At 38.3% G+C, this 17,657-nt stretch overlaps 1 protein-coding gene across 22 annotated transcripts in view; it reads right to left on the bottom strand.

The window, feature by feature from the left end:
* The window catches only part of Gphn (gephyrin), a 467,448-nt gene that overhangs the window by 190,203 nt on the left and 259,588 nt on the right, over positions 1-17,657 (bottom strand). For 10 of the 22 annotated variants that reach the window (XM_006515903.4, XM_006515904.4, XM_017315077.2 and 7 more), the window contains 2 exons: positions 13,205-13,271; positions 2,260-2,532 (listed from right to left, as the gene is read on the bottom strand). In XM_006515903.4, the coding sequence (XP_006515966.1) occupies positions 2,260-2,532; positions 13,205-13,271 (340 nt within the window). Of the gene's footprint in view, positions 1-512; positions 621-2,259; positions 2,533-13,204; positions 13,272-17,657 lie in introns of all 22 variants that reach the window. The other 12 variants (XM_006515899.4, XM_006515901.4, XM_006515900.4 and 9 more) reach the window with 2 other exon arrangements.

The following is a 17,657-nucleotide window of genomic DNA, read 5'->3' as shown; positions in this document are numbered from 1 at the left end:
TTAATAATCATGGAATTTGCCTACTGAGCTGTTGTAGTTGCAATGAGAACGCAGTTAAGGAAAACAAGATGAGGTGCAAAGTTCATGAACAAAATAAAGCCATTACAAATTAAATTATAGCTTGATCAAGCTTTTTAGATGTTAAGACACAATGTAATCTACCTAAGAGGACATACAAATTAAGCTAGGCAATTTATTTAAAGGTATTAAAAACCTATTAAAACAAACAAACAAACAAACAAACATTCAAAAAAACCAAAAACCAAAGATCCAAAACCTGACTTTCAGAGCAATGAATTTCTTTAAAGTCAAGTAATGAAAAGTCATCATTACAGAATATAGAATTTTAATGATATCAGAGAGAGTTAAGCATAAATGTTATCTTTATGATCAATGACCCTGAAGATCTTTCACAATAAAATAACTCATCTTCCACATGTTTATAGCCCACCTCCAAATAAAGAAGTATGATATATAGTTCTAAAATCATTATTCAAAATGCACTGTCTTACCCGTTTATCTGCACTGCCTGTTGCATGATGGGAATAACTGATGAGACCAGGGATGGGCTGCCCATGATTTGCCATGAAAAGAGCAGGACTGGTGTAGAATGGATGCTTCTAATGTATAACACATAACAATTATGAATACAATGAGAATAAAACATGAATTTATATAAGCAAAATGACCAAATAAAAAATGAAAACAAATGGAACAATGAGGTGCCAAATTTTTAAAAGTCAAAGTGACAAAATCAGCTTTGATTTTATATGTTGTAAGTATTTTCCTTTACAACCAAAATTAATGGTCTTTTTTACCCTTATGGGTAAAAAAGAAAGAACATATAATGATTTAAAATGAATGAATTTTTATTAATTGGTTCTACTAAAAAATTCTACTTCAATACTTAATGGTATGATTAAAATTTAATAGATTATTGAATGATCTACAGACAGAATCAATCTATCGACAGTGTTCAATGAAAGAACTAATGATTACCTAATGAATGTGAAAAGGATTTAGATGTGATTCTAATCTGTTTAATTTCAATAAGGAATTAAGAACAAAGCCATATGAAAAAGTTTTATAGATTTGAAAACATATTAGTAGCATTTACTAATATAGCTATAAAGTAGTATCAAGGAATTATATAATGCTGAAAAGATGATTTGACTAAGTATGTTTAGACCTTGACTTTATCAAAGTTCTTACAGCTCAATAAATCCTGGTTATTGCTCTGAACTATTATTGAAAAACTGTATTTTCCTAAGTGCTAGAAAAATAGTAACAAAGTAACGACTTTCTTATATTGCTCATTTAATAAAGGAACAAATAAACTTTTTAAAAATTAAAAGATTTTTCTATGGTAATAGCCAAAATATTTGTATGACCTATCTAATTTCATATAGTAATTAAATTTTCAAATTGTAAAATATCTACAAGGAAGTTATTATCACTCCTAAGAATGATATGCTACGTTTTAAAGATAGGAAATCAAAGCAACTGGATCTCTCTAGATGTAAATATAACATAAATTATGTTCTGAGACATTAAGAGGACCAAATTTACTCAAATAGCTCCTGGTACTATATTTATTTCAAAATTCATCTAAAGAAAATTTGTGTCATTTAAACTTGTGTCATTTTAAATTTTAAATTACTTTATTAAATTAAAAGTAAAATATATTTATTTCTTCTCTATTTCACTAGGATAATATATGTTTGTTAATATTTGAGTAAATTTTTAGTTGAGGAAAATTCAAAAGCTGCTGTGTTTGAAATTTTTTTGTGGAAGGTAATTTTTCAACTTGGCCTTTTTGGGTTCCCCATACCTTCATACCTGGTATAACTTTAAATTACTCTTTTAAACTAATTTCAAGAGTCATCTAAGGTCTTTTACTTTTGTTTTCTATCTCTTTAAGAATCTGTGGACTTTTGATGTTCTAAATACACAATCATTGTACATTTAATAAAAACAGCAACTTTAAAAAGTTCTTAAATGTTATGTTGTTCATCATGTAGTTGTGACTTCATTAGGCAATGACACATCATTAGTGCCTCAGAGCTCAAATGAACTTTAGTGCTTACAAAGAATCTGTACCAGGAGAGAGGCATTGATAGAATGTGATGGATATTCTAGTTCTATTTTTAGGATGCTTTCAGGAAGTATTAACTTATGGAAGGATGAGATGGAAAGAGGGATGATATCAGTAATGTAGGCATGGGTGCTTCAGAATGCTGTATTTCTCAGCAGACTTACCTTTGCAGCAAGAGCTGCTGCAGTTATATGTGATGAGGAACTATCTTCTGTTGAAGCTACACCACTGTCTTTCTTTTCTTCTTCCTCTTCTTCACACTGAACTCCTTTGTCTTCTGTCTGTTTATGTGGGCTAGTTGTAGGAGGTGGAGAGAGAGGAGGTGGTGGGGAAGGTAAATCTTCAAGTTCATCATGCACCTCCTTTACTTTTACAATGGCATCACGTAAAAGGTCAATGGCATGAGGTAGAGCTGGCAGTATGAACTGAAAGCATTCCTGCCCAGAGACCAAAAAAATAAAATAAAATAAAAAAGAAGGAAAAAGAAAAAAAAGAAATAAAAAGAAAAAAAAAAAAGAAAAAAGTTAGGCTTGTAAACAAACATCTAAAATGGTGACAGTCAAACTGATTCTTTTTTGGGAGAGTGTTTCCTCTCTATAGCCTTGGCTATCCTAGAACTCATTCTGTAGACCAGGCTGGCCTTGAACTCAGAGATCCATCTGCCTCTGCCTCCTGAGTAGTGGGATTAAAGGCATTTGTCGCCACCACCACCAGGTGTTGTATGGTTCCTATTTTTGGATTTGTATTTCTTTCAAATTTTTAGACTTGTATTTCTATCCATCTCAAGAATGAGTCATATCAGAAACATCTTTTTAATGTGAAATGTGAAACAATCACAGCATATAGTATTTTTCATATGTTAAAGGTTCTGGTGCCTAAATGAATGCACACTATGCTTTTAAAGTATAATTTTGATATACCTTTGGATTTATTTGTGCTTTATATAGAAAGAATTGAAAGGCATGAGAGTTTTCTTTTTTCTTTTTTTTTAAAAGATCTTTCATTGTATTTATTTATTTATTTATTTATTTATTTATATTAGGTATTTTCCTCATTTATATTTCCAATACTCTCCAAAAATTCCCCAATACACTCCCCCCCACTCCCCTACCCACCCACTCCCACGTTTTGGCCCTGGCGTTCCCCTGTACTGGGGCATATAAAGTTTGTAAGTCCAATGGGCCTCTCTTTCCAGTGATGGCCAACTAGGCCATCTTTTGATACATATGCAGCTAGAGTCAAGAGCTCCAGGGTATTGGTTAGTTCATATTGTTGTTCCACCTATAGGGTTGCAGATCCCTTTAGCTCCTTGGGTACTTTCTCTAGCTCCTCCATTGGGGGCCCTGTGATCCATCCAATAGCTGACTGTGAGCATCCACTTCTGTGTTTGCTAGGCCCTGGCATTGTCTCACAAGAGACAGCTATATCTGGGTCCTTTCAGCAAAATCTTGCTAGTGTATGCAATGGTGTCAGCGTTTGGAAGCATTGATTATGGGATGGATCCCTGGATATGGCAGTCTTTAGATGGTCCATCCTTTCGTCACAGCTCCAAACTTTATCTCTGTAACTCTTTCCATGGGTGTTTTGTTCCCAATTCTAAGAAGGGGCACAGTGTCCACACTTTGGTCTTCATTCTTCTTGAGTTTCATGCGTTTAACAAATTGTATCTTATATCTTGGGTATCCTAAGTTTTTGGGCTAATATCTACTTATCAGTGAGTACATATTGTGTGAGTTCCTTTGTGATTGTGTTACCTCACTCAGGATGATGCCCTCCAGGTCCATCCATTTGCCTAGGAATTTCATAAATTCATTCCTTTTAATAGCTGAGTAGTACTCCATTATGTAAATGTACCACATTTTCTGTATCCATTCCTCTGTTGAGGGGCATCTAGGTTCTTTCCAGCTTCTGGCGATTATAAATAAGGCTGCTATGAACATAGTGGAGCATGTGTCCTTCTTACCGGTTGGAACATCTTCTGGATATATGCCCAGGAGAGGTATTGCTGGATCCTCCGGTAGTACTATGTCCAATTTTCTGAGGAACCGCCAGACTGATTTCCAGAGTGGTTGTACAAGCCTGCACTCCCACCAACAATGGAGGAGTGTTCCTCTTTCTCCACATCCACGCCAGCATCTGCTGTCACCTGAATTTTTTATCTTAGCCATTCTGACTGGTGTGAGGTGGAATCTCAGGGTTGTTTTGATTTGCATTTCCCTGATGATTAAGGATGTTGAACATTTTTTCAGGTGCTTCTCTGCCATTCGGTATTCCTCAGGTGAGAATTCTTTGTTCAGTTCTGGGCCCCATTTTTTAATGGGGTTATTTGATTTTCTGGGGTCCACTTTCTTGAGTTCTTTATATATATAGGATATTAGTCCCCTATCTGATTTAGGATAGGTAAAGATCCTTTCCCAATCTGTTGGTGGTCTTTTTTGTCTTATTGACGGTGTCTTTTGCCTTGCAGAAGCTTTGCAATTTTATGAGGTCCCATTTATCGATTCTCGATCTTACAGCACAAGCCATTGCTGTTCTATTCAGGAATTTTCCCCCTGTACCCATATCTTCGAGGCTTTTCCCTACTTTCTCCTCTATAAGTTTCAGTGTCTCTGGTTTTATGTGGAGTTCCTTATTCCACTTAGATTTGACCTTAGTACAGGGAGATAGGAATGGATCAATTCTCATTCTTCTACATGATAACTGCTAGTTGTGCCAGCACCATTTATTGAAAATGCTGTCTTTTTTCCACTGAATGGTTTTAGCTCCCTTGTCAAAGATCAAGTGACCATAGGTGTGTGAGTTCATCTCAGGGTCTTCAATTCTGTTCCATTGGTCTACTTGTCTGTCGTTATACCAGTACCATGCAGTTTTTATCACGATTGCTCTGTAGTACAGCTTTAGGTCAGGCATGGTGATTCCATCAGAGGTTCTTTTATCCTTGAGAAGAGTTTTTGCTATCCTAGGTTTTTTGTTATTCCAGATGAATCTGCCGATTGCCCTTTCTAATTTGTTGAAGAATTGAGTTGGAATTTTGATGGGGATTGCATTGAATCTGTAGATTGCTTTTGGCAAGATAGCCATTTTTACAATGTTGATCCTGCCAATCCATGAGCATGGGAGATCTTTCCATCTTCTGAGATCTTCTTTAATTACTTTCTTCAGAGACTTGAAGATCTTTCACTTCCTTAGTTAGAGTCACGCCAAGGTATTTTTATTGTTTGTGACTATTGAGAAGGGTGTTGTTTCCCTAATTTCTTTCTCAGCCTGTTTATCCTTTGTGTACAGAAAGGCCATTGACTTGCTTGAGTTAATCTTATATCCAGCTACTTCACTGAAGGTGTTTATCAGGCTTAGGAGTTCTCTGGTGGAATTTTTAGGGTCACTTATATATACTATCATATCATCTGCAAAGAGTGATATTTTGACTTCTTCTTTTCCAATTTGTATCCCCTTGATCTCCTTTTGTTGTCTAATTGCTCTGACTAGGACTTCAAGTACAATGTTGAATAGGTAGGGAGAGAGTGGACAGCCTTGTCTAGTTCCTGATTTTAGTGGGATTTCTTCCAGCTTCTCACCATATACTTTGATGTTGGCTACTGGTTTGCTGTAGATTGCTTTTATCATGGTTAGGTATGGGCCTTGAATTCCTGATCTTTCCAAGATTTTTATCATGAATGGGTGTTGGATTTTGTCAAATGCTTTCTCATGAGAGTTTTCTAATGTTTTGCTAGAGCGACACTTTGATCTAACAAACTTTATTAAAAAAAGTGTGGTACATCTACACAATGGAATACTACTCAGCTATTATAACAAAGACATCATGAATTTTGCAGGCAAATGGATGGAACTTGAGAAAAACGTTCTGAGGTAACCCAGGCCTGAAAGGATATACATGATATTATAAGTGGATATTAGCTATAAAATACAAGTACTATGCTATACTCCACAGACCCAAAGAAACTAAGCAAGAAGGAAGGCCAAAGTGAGGATGCCAGAATCTCACTCAGAAGAGGAAATAAAATAGTCCTAAGAGACAGAAGTGGGATGGAACTTCGAGGCAAGAAGATGGGGAGGGAAAGAGGCAGGGTTCAGGAACAGGTGTGGGGAAGGACAGGAGAGATGGCTAGATGGCCATGAGAATGAATGGAATTCTGCAACTGTTGGGGGTGAAAAAGTAGTAGGCATCTCCAGGATGAGACAGAGCCTTGGCATAAGGGAGGCACCCAAGAATCAATGGGGGTGACTTTAGCTGTGACTCACTATATTGGGAATGTGGAACTCTTATAGCCAGGCAGGAACCCCAGTGGAGCGACAGACACCAACACACCCACAAAACTTTCAATCCCAAATTTATCCTGTCTACAAGAAATAAAGGATCAGGAGATGGAGGGAATGGCCAACCAATAACTGGCTCAACTTGAGACCCACCCAATGGGCAAACACCAATTCCTGACACTATTAATGATACTCTGTTATGCTTGCAGATAGGAACATGTTGTCCTCTGGGAAACTGCCTCAGAAGATACAGACATCACAGTCAAACAGTGGATGAAGCTTTGGGACTTTTATGGAAGAATAAGAGGAAGGATTGCAGCCTGAAAGGGATAGGAAGTACACAGGAAGACCAATAGAATCAACTAACCTGAACCCTTGGTGCTCTCAGAGTCTGAACTACAAACCAAAGGCTCCAGACCCATATGTAGCAGAGGATGGCCTTGTTAGGCATCAATGGGAGGAGAGGCCCTTGGTCTGGGAAGGCTCGATGCCCCAATGTAGGGGAGTGCCAGGGCAGGGAGGCAGGAGTGGGTGGGTGCATAGGGAAATACCCTCATAGAAGCAGGTGGAGGGGGATGGGATAGGGGATTTCCTGAGGGGAAACCATGAAAATGGATAACATTTGAAATGTAAATAAATAAAATATTCAATAAAAAAAAAGAACATACATGTACTGGACCTAGGCCTCTCCGTACTTATGTAGCAGATGTGCAGTTTGGTCTTCATAAGGGGCCCAAATGACTAGAGTGTGTGTGTGGGGGGGTTGCTATCCAAAAGCTGTTGTCTGTACATGGTATATGTTCTAGCTGGGCTGCCTTGTCTGGCCTCAGTGGGAGAGGAAGTGACTAGCCTTGCAAAGACCCTAAATGCCAGGGTTGGTGATACACAGGATGTCTATACCCACTCAGAGGATATAGTCATCTTTCAAGCTATGGCATTAATGCTTGAAAGAGAAGAAGGGGAAGGGGTAAGGAGGAAGGATTGTGAAAGGGAGTGACTGAGAGGGGGTAGTGAGCAGGGTGTAAAGTAAGGAAAAAGTAAAATTAAATTAAAAAAAGAAAAAAAATCAGTTTTCTTTGTTCAGACTGAAATTTTATTACCATAAATTATAAAGACTAGTATAGCTACTACATAACACTATGCAATCAGTAAAAATAGAAATAAAGTTGAATAGAGTTGTGAACAGAAATCTATATAATCTTTTCTTCATGTGCCATTATCTCCAAAAAACAATAGGCAAGGAAATAGGTGGAATTCTTTCTCTTTTACATTAAAGCAACAGCTTAATAAAGTCTACAAGGTATAGAAATATCTTATAAAATTTAGAAGCATTAATGCCATAGCTTGAAAGATGACTGATCTTTTGATTCTCTGCTCAGTTGCTTACCATTTAAACAATATATGGTAGCCTGGAAGTAGTAGTGCACACCTTTAATCCCAGTACTCAGGAGGCAGAGGTAGGCAGATCTCTGTGAGTTCCAGGCCAGCCTGGTCTACAGAGCTAGTTCTAGTATAGCCACGGCTATACAAAGAAATCCTGTCTTGAAAAACAAAAACAAAAACAAACAGAAAACTAACCAACAAAACGAACAAATGAAAAGTAGTATATTGAAAAGAATATAATCTTGATGAAACAGAGGTTTGATATTTTCTTTCAGCTTCCTAAGGCTATCTCCAGACATCAGAATGTCATGTCTGATAAAGTATTTTTATGTGCTGGCATCTTTGACTACCATATATCCTGAAAACTATGGGTACCAAAGGCTCAGGTTGGCATTCATCATCAGCAATGATCCGCATGTCTATTGCCACTGTGTCAGGAACAGGATGGTAACATGTGCTTGATTCCAAATGAGAGCAGACAATGAAAACATCTTATGTCTGCCCTACGAGCTTTTTCCTTCATAATTTTAATCCACATTACCTCCCCATATAAATAATAGCTATAACACCTGTCAGTGAGCTCTGTGAATCCTTGTGAATTAGTACGTGGTTTTAGGAATCACCTAAAGCATAAGTACTCATTAGTGAGGCTCATCTTTTGGAATGTTCCAACTTTGCAGCTGGCTGAAGAAAATGAAAAAAAAATCATGTTTGAACCATAACATCTTCCAAGAGCCCGTGAATTGCCAGCATAACCTATACCTCTATGTTGTATCTCAGCTATACTTATACATTTCCTTTTCTAACTTCTGGGAAACGTTCAATGGTATAACTACATATTCAGGAAGTAAAGCTATGGAAACTTATATATTGGAGACATGGATGCCTGGGGCAATTGAAGTCATTCTGGGAATTCAAGGGTGTGTATTAAAGTAAAATATGTCTATGTCCATCCAAAGAACTCTCTCCTAGGATTAGGAATTGGCTGTGATCACATCCACTCTGGATGATTAAATTGGCTACATGGGCATAACAGGTAAGTGGATACAATCTACTTACAGGAAAGCAAGATAGGGTGAATTAAGGTATATTCATTTGCACCCTCCGAGTCATAAAACATCAACAATAACTGTTCTATCTGCCTACAAATAAGCCAGAAACCATAGAACACTAATATTCTAAAGGGGGAAAGGTCTATATACATTAAGATTGAAGTTGGTTTGCCAGAGAGAAGAAATAAAGTGTGACTTTTAGGGCTCTGCTCCATCTACCAAATGTAAAAAAAGATTGATGTTGGTAAATCCTGAAGATAAAAATACGTTTTAGCATTTCATCCTAGGAATAATAACTTGGATAATGAAATAAATACTTCAAACTTTTGTCTTTCTCTTCACAGGGGAAAATTATGAAGGGCTCTTATATGCCTTTATGAGTGTCTCTTCACACTCAATATTGGAAGGCAGATGAATAAGGAACATTCTTACCAGTTGGATTTTTTTCACTTTTGCAGGAAAGGGGAACTTGGACAGAGACACTCATACCTATTTTTCTTTTAACCTGACACAGTGGGCACAGCACAGTGGGTGCCAGAATAGGAGACAATTTCTAAGCAAGAGGATGTTAAATATATCTTTAATTTAGGGGGTGGGAGGAAGTCAGAATTCAGTCAGCGATGTTCGCTTTTGCCCTTACTGCATCTGGACAAGCTAGACTTGATAGTGGATGCTACGATATTGCCTAATTGGGGAGACAGTCCACTAGTTCTTTATCTGTGTAACCCTACCATGTAAATAGGTGTGCATGGAGTGATAGATACTATCAGGAGTATCTCTAACCTATGCCATGAATGCCCCATTGAGAATAGTTACATATATAGCTTAAAAAAATGACTTTCTTTTTTATTATTCTTTTTTAATTAGATATTTTCTTTATTTACATTTCAAATGCTATCCCGAAAGTTCCCTATACCCTCCCCCTGCCCTGCTCCCCTACCCACCCACTCCACTTCTTGGCTCTGGTGTTCCCCTGTACTGGGGCATATAAAGTTTGCAAGACCAAGGGGCCTCTCTTCCCAATGATGGCCGACTAGGCCATCTTCTGCTACATATGCAACTAGAGACATGAGCTCTGGGGTACTGGTTAGTTCATAATGTTGTTCCACCTATAGGGCTGCAGACCCCTTCAGCTCCTTGGGTACTTTCTCTAGCTTCTCCTTTCTCTAGCTTCTCCATTGGGGGCCCTGTGTTCCATCCTATAGATGATTGTGAGCATCCTCTTCTGTATTTGCCAGGCACTGGCATAGCCTCACAAGAGACAGCTATATCAGGGTCCCTTCAGCAAAATCTTGCTGGCATATGTAATAGTGTCTGGGTTTGGTGGCTGATTATGGGATGGATCCCCGGGTGGGGTAGTCTCTGGATAGTCCATCCTTTCGTCTTAGCTCCAAACTTTGTCTCTGTAACTTCTTTCATGGGTAAAAAAATGACTTTCTTAAAACTTTATTATTTTTTAAATGATTCTGTGGTTCTTATATGTGAATTTTCGAGATGACAGTGTCTTGCTGCAATATAAAATGTTAGGCCAATAGCAGTAATTGTCAAAGATGTAAAACTTTGGATGAGTATAAATGAAAGGAGGAATGGAAGCCAAAAGTGGAAGAATTAAAGAAAAATTATGTAACAGAAAATTTTACATTTAAGTATTAAAAGAGGCTCAAAACAAGATAGGTAATGATTAATATCACAAGTATAATGAACACTTGAAATGGTAAAGTCACATATTGCTGAACCAATATTTGGAAACTGACAAGCCTAGAAAGCGGAGCAACATCACTGCAGAAGACATTCTGGTCATCTGATATAATGATGCATCAGTTAACTGTTATTGTGAAGAGAACTCTTATAGAGGAACTTTAATCCAGCAATATGGCTGATCTGATCACATCCAAAGACCTTCTAGGCCTTTGTGATCCAGCTGGAATGCAGAAACACTCTTAGTACACACCTTTAATCCCTCTGTCTGGAATTCTTTAGTACATACCTTTAATCCCAAACAATGATGTCTAATTGAGGGGCAGACAAAGTGACAAATCAGAGAATGGTTTTACAGAATGAGTCAGAGATAGCATGGAATGTACTCACGAATAAGTGGATATGAGCCACAAAAGTACAAAATACCCAGGATACAACCCACAAAATTCAAGAAAGTTAAGAAGTTGAAGCACCCAAGTAAGGATGCATAAATCCCACTTGGGAGGGAGAAGAAAGCAGATGGGGTTGTCATTCCACAGTCAAAAGCTGTGTCCCAGAATTGTTCCTGTCTGAAGGAACTGCAGGGACAAAAGTGGCAAAGAGCATGAGAGAAAGGAGGTCCAGTGACAGGCCCCAATTGGGACCCAACTCAAGTGAGGATTGGGGCCCTGACACAGAATTACTAATGTCATATGTTTATAGACATGAACCTAGCATGACTGTCCTCTGAGAGGCCCAACAAGCAGCTGAAAGAGTCAGATGCAGATACTAGCACCCAACCAATGGATGGAAGCTGGGGACCTGTGGTTGAACTGGGGGAAAAGCTCGAAAAAGCTGAGAAGGAGGGTGACTCTAGAGGAAGAATGGCAGTCTCAACTGACCTGGATCCCGAGATCTCTAGGACACTGAGCCACCAACCAGGCAGCATACATCAGCTGATATGAGGCCCCTGACACATGTACAACAGAGGACTGCCTGGTCTGACCTCAGTGAGAGAAGATGCATCTAATCCCCAAGAGACTTGAGGCCCTAAGGAGTGGGGAGGTCTGACGGGTGTGGGTGTGGGTGTGGGTATTCTCTTGGAGATGGGGGTGGGGTGGGGAGAGGAGGTATGGGATGGGGAGCATTTGGGGGGTAGACTGGGAGGAAGATGAAGTCTGGACTGTAAAAAAGGTTTAAAGAATAAATTGAAAAAAAAAAAACCCAACAAAACAAAAACAAGAGAAGGGGAAGAGCGAGCTCAGATCAGTCAGTTCAGGTAAGTGGAACTGAGTTTGGTGATTCGGCTGGGAGTTAGTATAGTGGCACAGTGCAGTGGAGTTGAATGTAGTCCAATGCAGGTCAACAGAGGCAGTTGAAGCCAGGGAATAAGAAGGAGCCAAAAGATTAGAACAAATTGTCAGAGATAGTTTGAGACCAAGCACAGCAATTCAGTGAGAAGCTGAGAGAAGCCAGATAGAATCAGTCAGTTTGGAGAGGAATTTGAGCCAGAACAGCCGAGTTGAACCAACCAGCCAGAGTTCAGAAATGACTAGAAAGGATGAGTATATTTAGCAGTTGGTCTTGCAGATGACAATTACATCTGGCAAATAACAGTTACTTTTACAAACTCCAGTAATTCAGTATTTTTCTGACTCTACTTTAATCCAATATCTTTGGAGTTTATTTTTTCAGTTGTATAATTTCTACATCTAGGTATGCTATAATGGCATTACTATTACCATAGCACTACTGATATTGTTGGCCAAATATATTTGGAAAGTAAATTAGAGCCTCCTTAAAGGTGTAACACCAACAGAAAATGATTGACCAACAAAGAACTGGAAATTGTTTCAGGCAATTTCTGATATATAGTACTACATGAATGTCATATAGTACAAACAACAAGAGATCAAGGTAATAAATGAATAACTTATAATAAAATATGAAACCATACATAATGTCTTTAAAGGTTAGATTACATGTTTCTTTAAATCTAACCATATTTCATGTTCCTGCTTACAAATCAGGCATATTCTCCTTAATAATATTGCTGTATTGGTGATATAAATGTTACAGTAAATATAACTCTGAGTAATGTTAATCGTTTGGTAAAAGTCCTTACCCAAATACCAGACAATACCATACCAAATGTAGTGCAGGATTAATTATCACTCAGAAAGAGTCTAGCCTTTCCTTTAGCTACTAGAAGGGAGACTTCTAGTACACTAGACTGTCTGAGAGTGTTCTTGTTTGCCAGAGGACTTGGGCAGCCAGATTGCTTAACAACGTGAATTACAATGCAGGTTTGGCATTACTTTGCCTCTGAAAGATATTGGAGACTAAAGAGATAAAGACTAAAATTATGGAGATAAACAAATCATGAATACACAGGAAGAAGACAAAGGAAGCTCTGCATCTGGTATGTTTAAATAGACCCCAATCTACTTATGCTGGTTCATTTTAATCTTTCTTCTTTCCGTCTATAAACCATAACTGTATGTATATTATGTGTTAGTAAATCCTACGATTGTTTCTAATCATTTTTCCTAATTCTATGAATTATGAAATTTGAGGACGCTGTTTGGGAATAACTTGAATTTGTGATTAGTGTCAGCAGTGAGCAGTCTTATGGTGTATTCAACTTTTTGGTTGTTTATTCTCACAGTTGGTTAAAAGTCCATTCATAAAATGTCATCCATTTAGTGTAAAGAATGCTTACCTGAGATCCTTTCTTGCTACCAGGTAGGTTAATTATCAGAGTTTTCCCCCTTATTCCACACACTGGTCTGAAAAGAAGGAGAAAGAAGATTGAATAATGAATTACAACAAATATTTAACAAAAGCCAAACATACTGTAAATATATGAGGGAAACTATTATAGAAATAAAATGTTACAATAAGCAATTAGAAATTGTTATACAATTTGGACATTCTGACTGATGTTTTTATAATAGTGGTTGGAACATTAAACCTTAAAAAAAAAGATTGAACATGGAATGAGAATAAAGTATCTATTTTAAAGTAACCTGACCTTTGTATAACAGGCTTTTTGTTTAATTTTAGCTTTTATAAATTGTAAAGATTCAAGGACACATTTCATTAATATGTCTAATGTAGTAATATTAATGTTAAAAAATCTAAATTAAAAAGCATTCAAGAATTGGGTTTCAATTTGCTCTTTAACTTCTCAATAAGTCTAGAAAGTAAATTTCACACATGAATTGCTGTGCGGGGGAGGAACCAAAAAGCTTAGTCATATACAGAACTATTGATAGTAACAGGTGTTTTATTATAGAAAGGTCTTGGATGGATCATTTTCAATTTCTTTTAAAATTGTTTTACTTTTCAGATTGTTTAATTATAATATTTACACCTTTCCTTTCTTCCCTTGAGCCATCCCTCATGCCCCCTTCTCTATACTACTTCAAATTATGGAATTTTTTTTTTCTAAGCTCCTCCTGCACCATGTCTGCCTGGATGCTGCCTTCATCATAATGGACTGAACCACTGAACCTGTAAGCCAGCCCCGATTTAATGTTGCCCTTATACAGAAGTTGGTATCAGGAGTGGGATATTGCAGTGGTAGGCCTGACCATGCTTTTTTTTGGAAGAATGTGGATACTGGAAATCAGTAGAATGCTTTAAGTAGGGCTTAAAGAGCTATCCAAGTAGGAATATGGAAGACTTTGTTGCTGAGAGTTCTACATCTTCATCTGAAGGCTTCTAGGAGAAGACTGGCTCCCATGTGATTAAGATGAGGATCTTATTGCCTACTGCACAGTGACACAGTTCCTCCAACAAGGCTACACCTGCTCCAACAAGGCCACACATTCTAATAGCGACACTCCCTAGGCCAAATATATTCCAACCACTACATTCCATTTCCTTAACACATTTAACTCCTTGAACATAGGATTCAGCTCCATCCATTTCACTTCTTGGTGCTCCTTTATTACTTGAACCATACATTTTATATTTTTCCTTTCTCAGATTACTTCCTTTCATAACAATGCTCTTCATAAGACTAAAGCAGAGGCCCCTAGCACATATATTGAAGAGGACTGCCTGGTCTGGTCTCAGTGGGAGAAGATGTGCCTAATCCCCTAGACACTTGAGGGTCCAGGGAAGGGGGATGCCTGGTGGTGGGTGAGGGGGAATCACCCTCTCAGAGGAAAGTGGGAGGAGAAATGGAAATGAGAAACTCTGGTAGGGGATTGCAATGGCTGGAATGTAATAAATGAACTAATTTTTAAAAAAGACTAACGCAGAGAACAAAGTCTCTGCTGGACTTTTTTGAGACTTCCTTTGTCTTTAGCCTTAGGTAGACTCTTCAGGCAAGGGCAAAAAGCAGCCATATTTTTCATTAAAATACCATACAAACAGTCTTTAGGACACATACTGAAATTCTTATCCACTGAAACCACATGGTCCAGGTTTGCACAAGTACAATCCAGAAATATAGAGCACACTTGTGATCCAGATATTAGGGTTGGAAGACATTGTCTTTTTTCTTTCTTTCTTTCTTTCTTTCTTTCTTTCTTTCTTTCTTTCTTTTTTTTTTTTTTTTTTTTCGAGACAGGGTTTCTCTGTATAGCCCCGGCTGTCTTGGAGCTCACTTTGTAGACCAGGCTGGCCTGGTCAGAAATCCGTCTGCCTCTGCCTCCAAGTGCTGGGATTAAAGGGGTACACCACCATGTCCGGCTGACACTGTCTTTTGATCTGAATCTTGAGTGGTAATGAAAAGCTTAGACCCAGGCATGGTGGTACACATCTTTATTTCCAGCATATAGGAAACAGCCATGGAGATCTCTCAGTTCAAGGTCAATTTACAGAGCAAGTTCCAGTACAGCCAGGTTTAGGCAATGAGGGAGTTGGAAAACAGAAAGCTGGTAATAGAATAACAGGGCCATGTTCTAGCCCCAACAAGCAGAACTCCACAGCTTTGGCCATGTGGCTCTGGGTTAAGAGTCAAGAATAGAAAGGATTACTGTGTCAACTGATGCTGGTTAACTGGAGCTAAGAAATTAGCAGTGATTAAGAAGACACCAGCATTACCGAGGCAAAATCTTCTGGGAAATATTTCTGATAGTACAAAGAAGCCATGTTCCAGAGATAGCCAAGGTTGTTCCTCATGCTGCAGCTGGACTTGGTAATGTGTAAGAACCACACAGGTGTACTGGTTTGAAGGTCTGAAGGGACAATCATCTGAGGCTTGGCACTGTGAGAGTCATTGTAAGGTACTGATGAAGGTATAGCCTCAGTTGCAGTTGATGGCCCATGACTGAAGGGCTCATACAAAGAAGTTGAGGTTTGACACTCTGAAGAGAGTCTACTGGTGGAGCCTCTTTGCAGCAGAAGACTCCAGTGTATTGGAAATGCCAATAACATGGGATGACCACCAAGGACAGCAGCAGCAGTGGAGTGAAGTGGATCAACAAGAGCCTAAAGTGCTGTAGATGGCAGAGCTGGAGAAGTGGTGGAGAAGTCCAGAAGATCATGTGTGGATGTCAGTCATTGGAACCAGAAGCTGTGAAGCTGAAGTTGCTTTGGAGGCCCCAAGATGTTAAATGCCAGAGCTGTGGAATACTTGCAAAGGAAAGCTGATAACACGGAGTGGAACCAGGGCAGGAGAAAAAGTTTGTTGTAGTTAACAAAGTTGAAAAAGAAGTTGGAGATCTGAAGACTGCTTTGACATCAGGCATGGAGATGTAGAGTTCAGAGTGTGCCCAGCTGTTTCTTGTCTTGCTTTGGGAATTACAGTTAAGTGATTATATGAATCTCAGAAGAGACTTTGAACTTTTAACATTGTTGAGACTGCTATAGACAATGGGCACTTTGGAAGTTGGATTAAATATATATATTTATTATGCTATGGCCAGGCATAGCTCCTATAGACTCATGTGTTTGAACAAGTGTGTAGGGACCAGAGAGTGGAATGTGGTAGTTTGAATATGGTTGGCTCATGGAGTGGCACTATTTGGAGATGTGGCCATGTTGGAGGAAGTGTGTCATTGTGGGGATGGGCAATGAGACCCTCCTCCTAAACATGTGGGAACCAGTCTTCTCTGATCTGCCTTTAGATGAAGATGCAGAACTCTCATCTCCTCCTATACCACGTCTGCCTGCCTGGATACCGTCATGTTCCCGCCTTGATGATAATGGACTGAACCTCTGAGCCAGTCCCAATTAAATGTCTTTTAAGAGTTGCCTTGGTCACGGTGTCTGTTCACAGCAGTAAAACCCTAACTAAGGCACTAAAAAAAGTAAAGCCAAAGTACTCTTGGGATTATTGAAGTCCCACCTTGACCCTCAACTCCAGGGTTTTGTGCTTGCAGGGCAAAAATACCTACCCTTAAGTTATATCCCAATTCCCATATATGAGATTTATATTCTTTAAACTATATTATATAAACAAGAGTATACAATGTAATAATAATATTGATTAATGGAAAATTATTTCTTTTAGAATTTTTTTATATGTATGTGTGTATGTGGTATACATGCCTATGTACCTGTGTGTTTTTTTGAGTGCCGGTGCATGTGTGAACAAGTCTATTTGGAGGCCCAAAATTAAAATTCAGTCACTTCCTTGATAGTTTTCCATTGTATTTATTAAGGAAGGGTCTTCTGCTGACAGTTTCATAAGCTATATTATTTTAATATACATATATGGATATCATTAAACATATATTCATCTATACATAACACTTCCAAAAACATACATATGTGTGTGTGTGTACATGCTCACAGGATTTTAGCATGAAGTATATTTCTTTGAAATCTGATCAGTAGGTGTTATACAGCATTGTTTTCTGAGTCACAATCCTCATCAGATCAGCTATGACTACTTGCAAAAGACTTAGGATTGGGCCTGTGACTGTTTTGATGTTCTTTAAGAGGAGTGGCTGGGGGAGGTCATTACATCTTTGTATGATCACAGTCACTGCCATTACCTTAGTTAATTATATATAATTCTGACCTATGTGTAAGTGGCTTTGGGCTCATGGTAGGTGCTAAAGTATACAGAATGTGCAAGATTAGTTGAAAGAGGGACTTCAACTATGCAGCCATTGGGAGGTCATTATCCACTGGTTCTAAGACTATTGATTTTTATTAAATTTATGGATGTGTAGTCATAAAGTATGTTTTATATTTATACAAATCCTTTGGTT

This window comes from Mus musculus, chromosome 12, assembly GCF_000001635.26.
Source record: "Mus musculus strain C57BL/6J chromosome 12, GRCm38.p6 C57BL/6J".
Taxonomy (NCBI): domain Eukaryota; kingdom Metazoa; phylum Chordata; class Mammalia; order Rodentia; family Muridae; genus Mus; species Mus musculus.
Note: the sequence above shows the minus strand (reverse complement) of the source record. Positions and strands in the feature narration are given on the sequence as shown.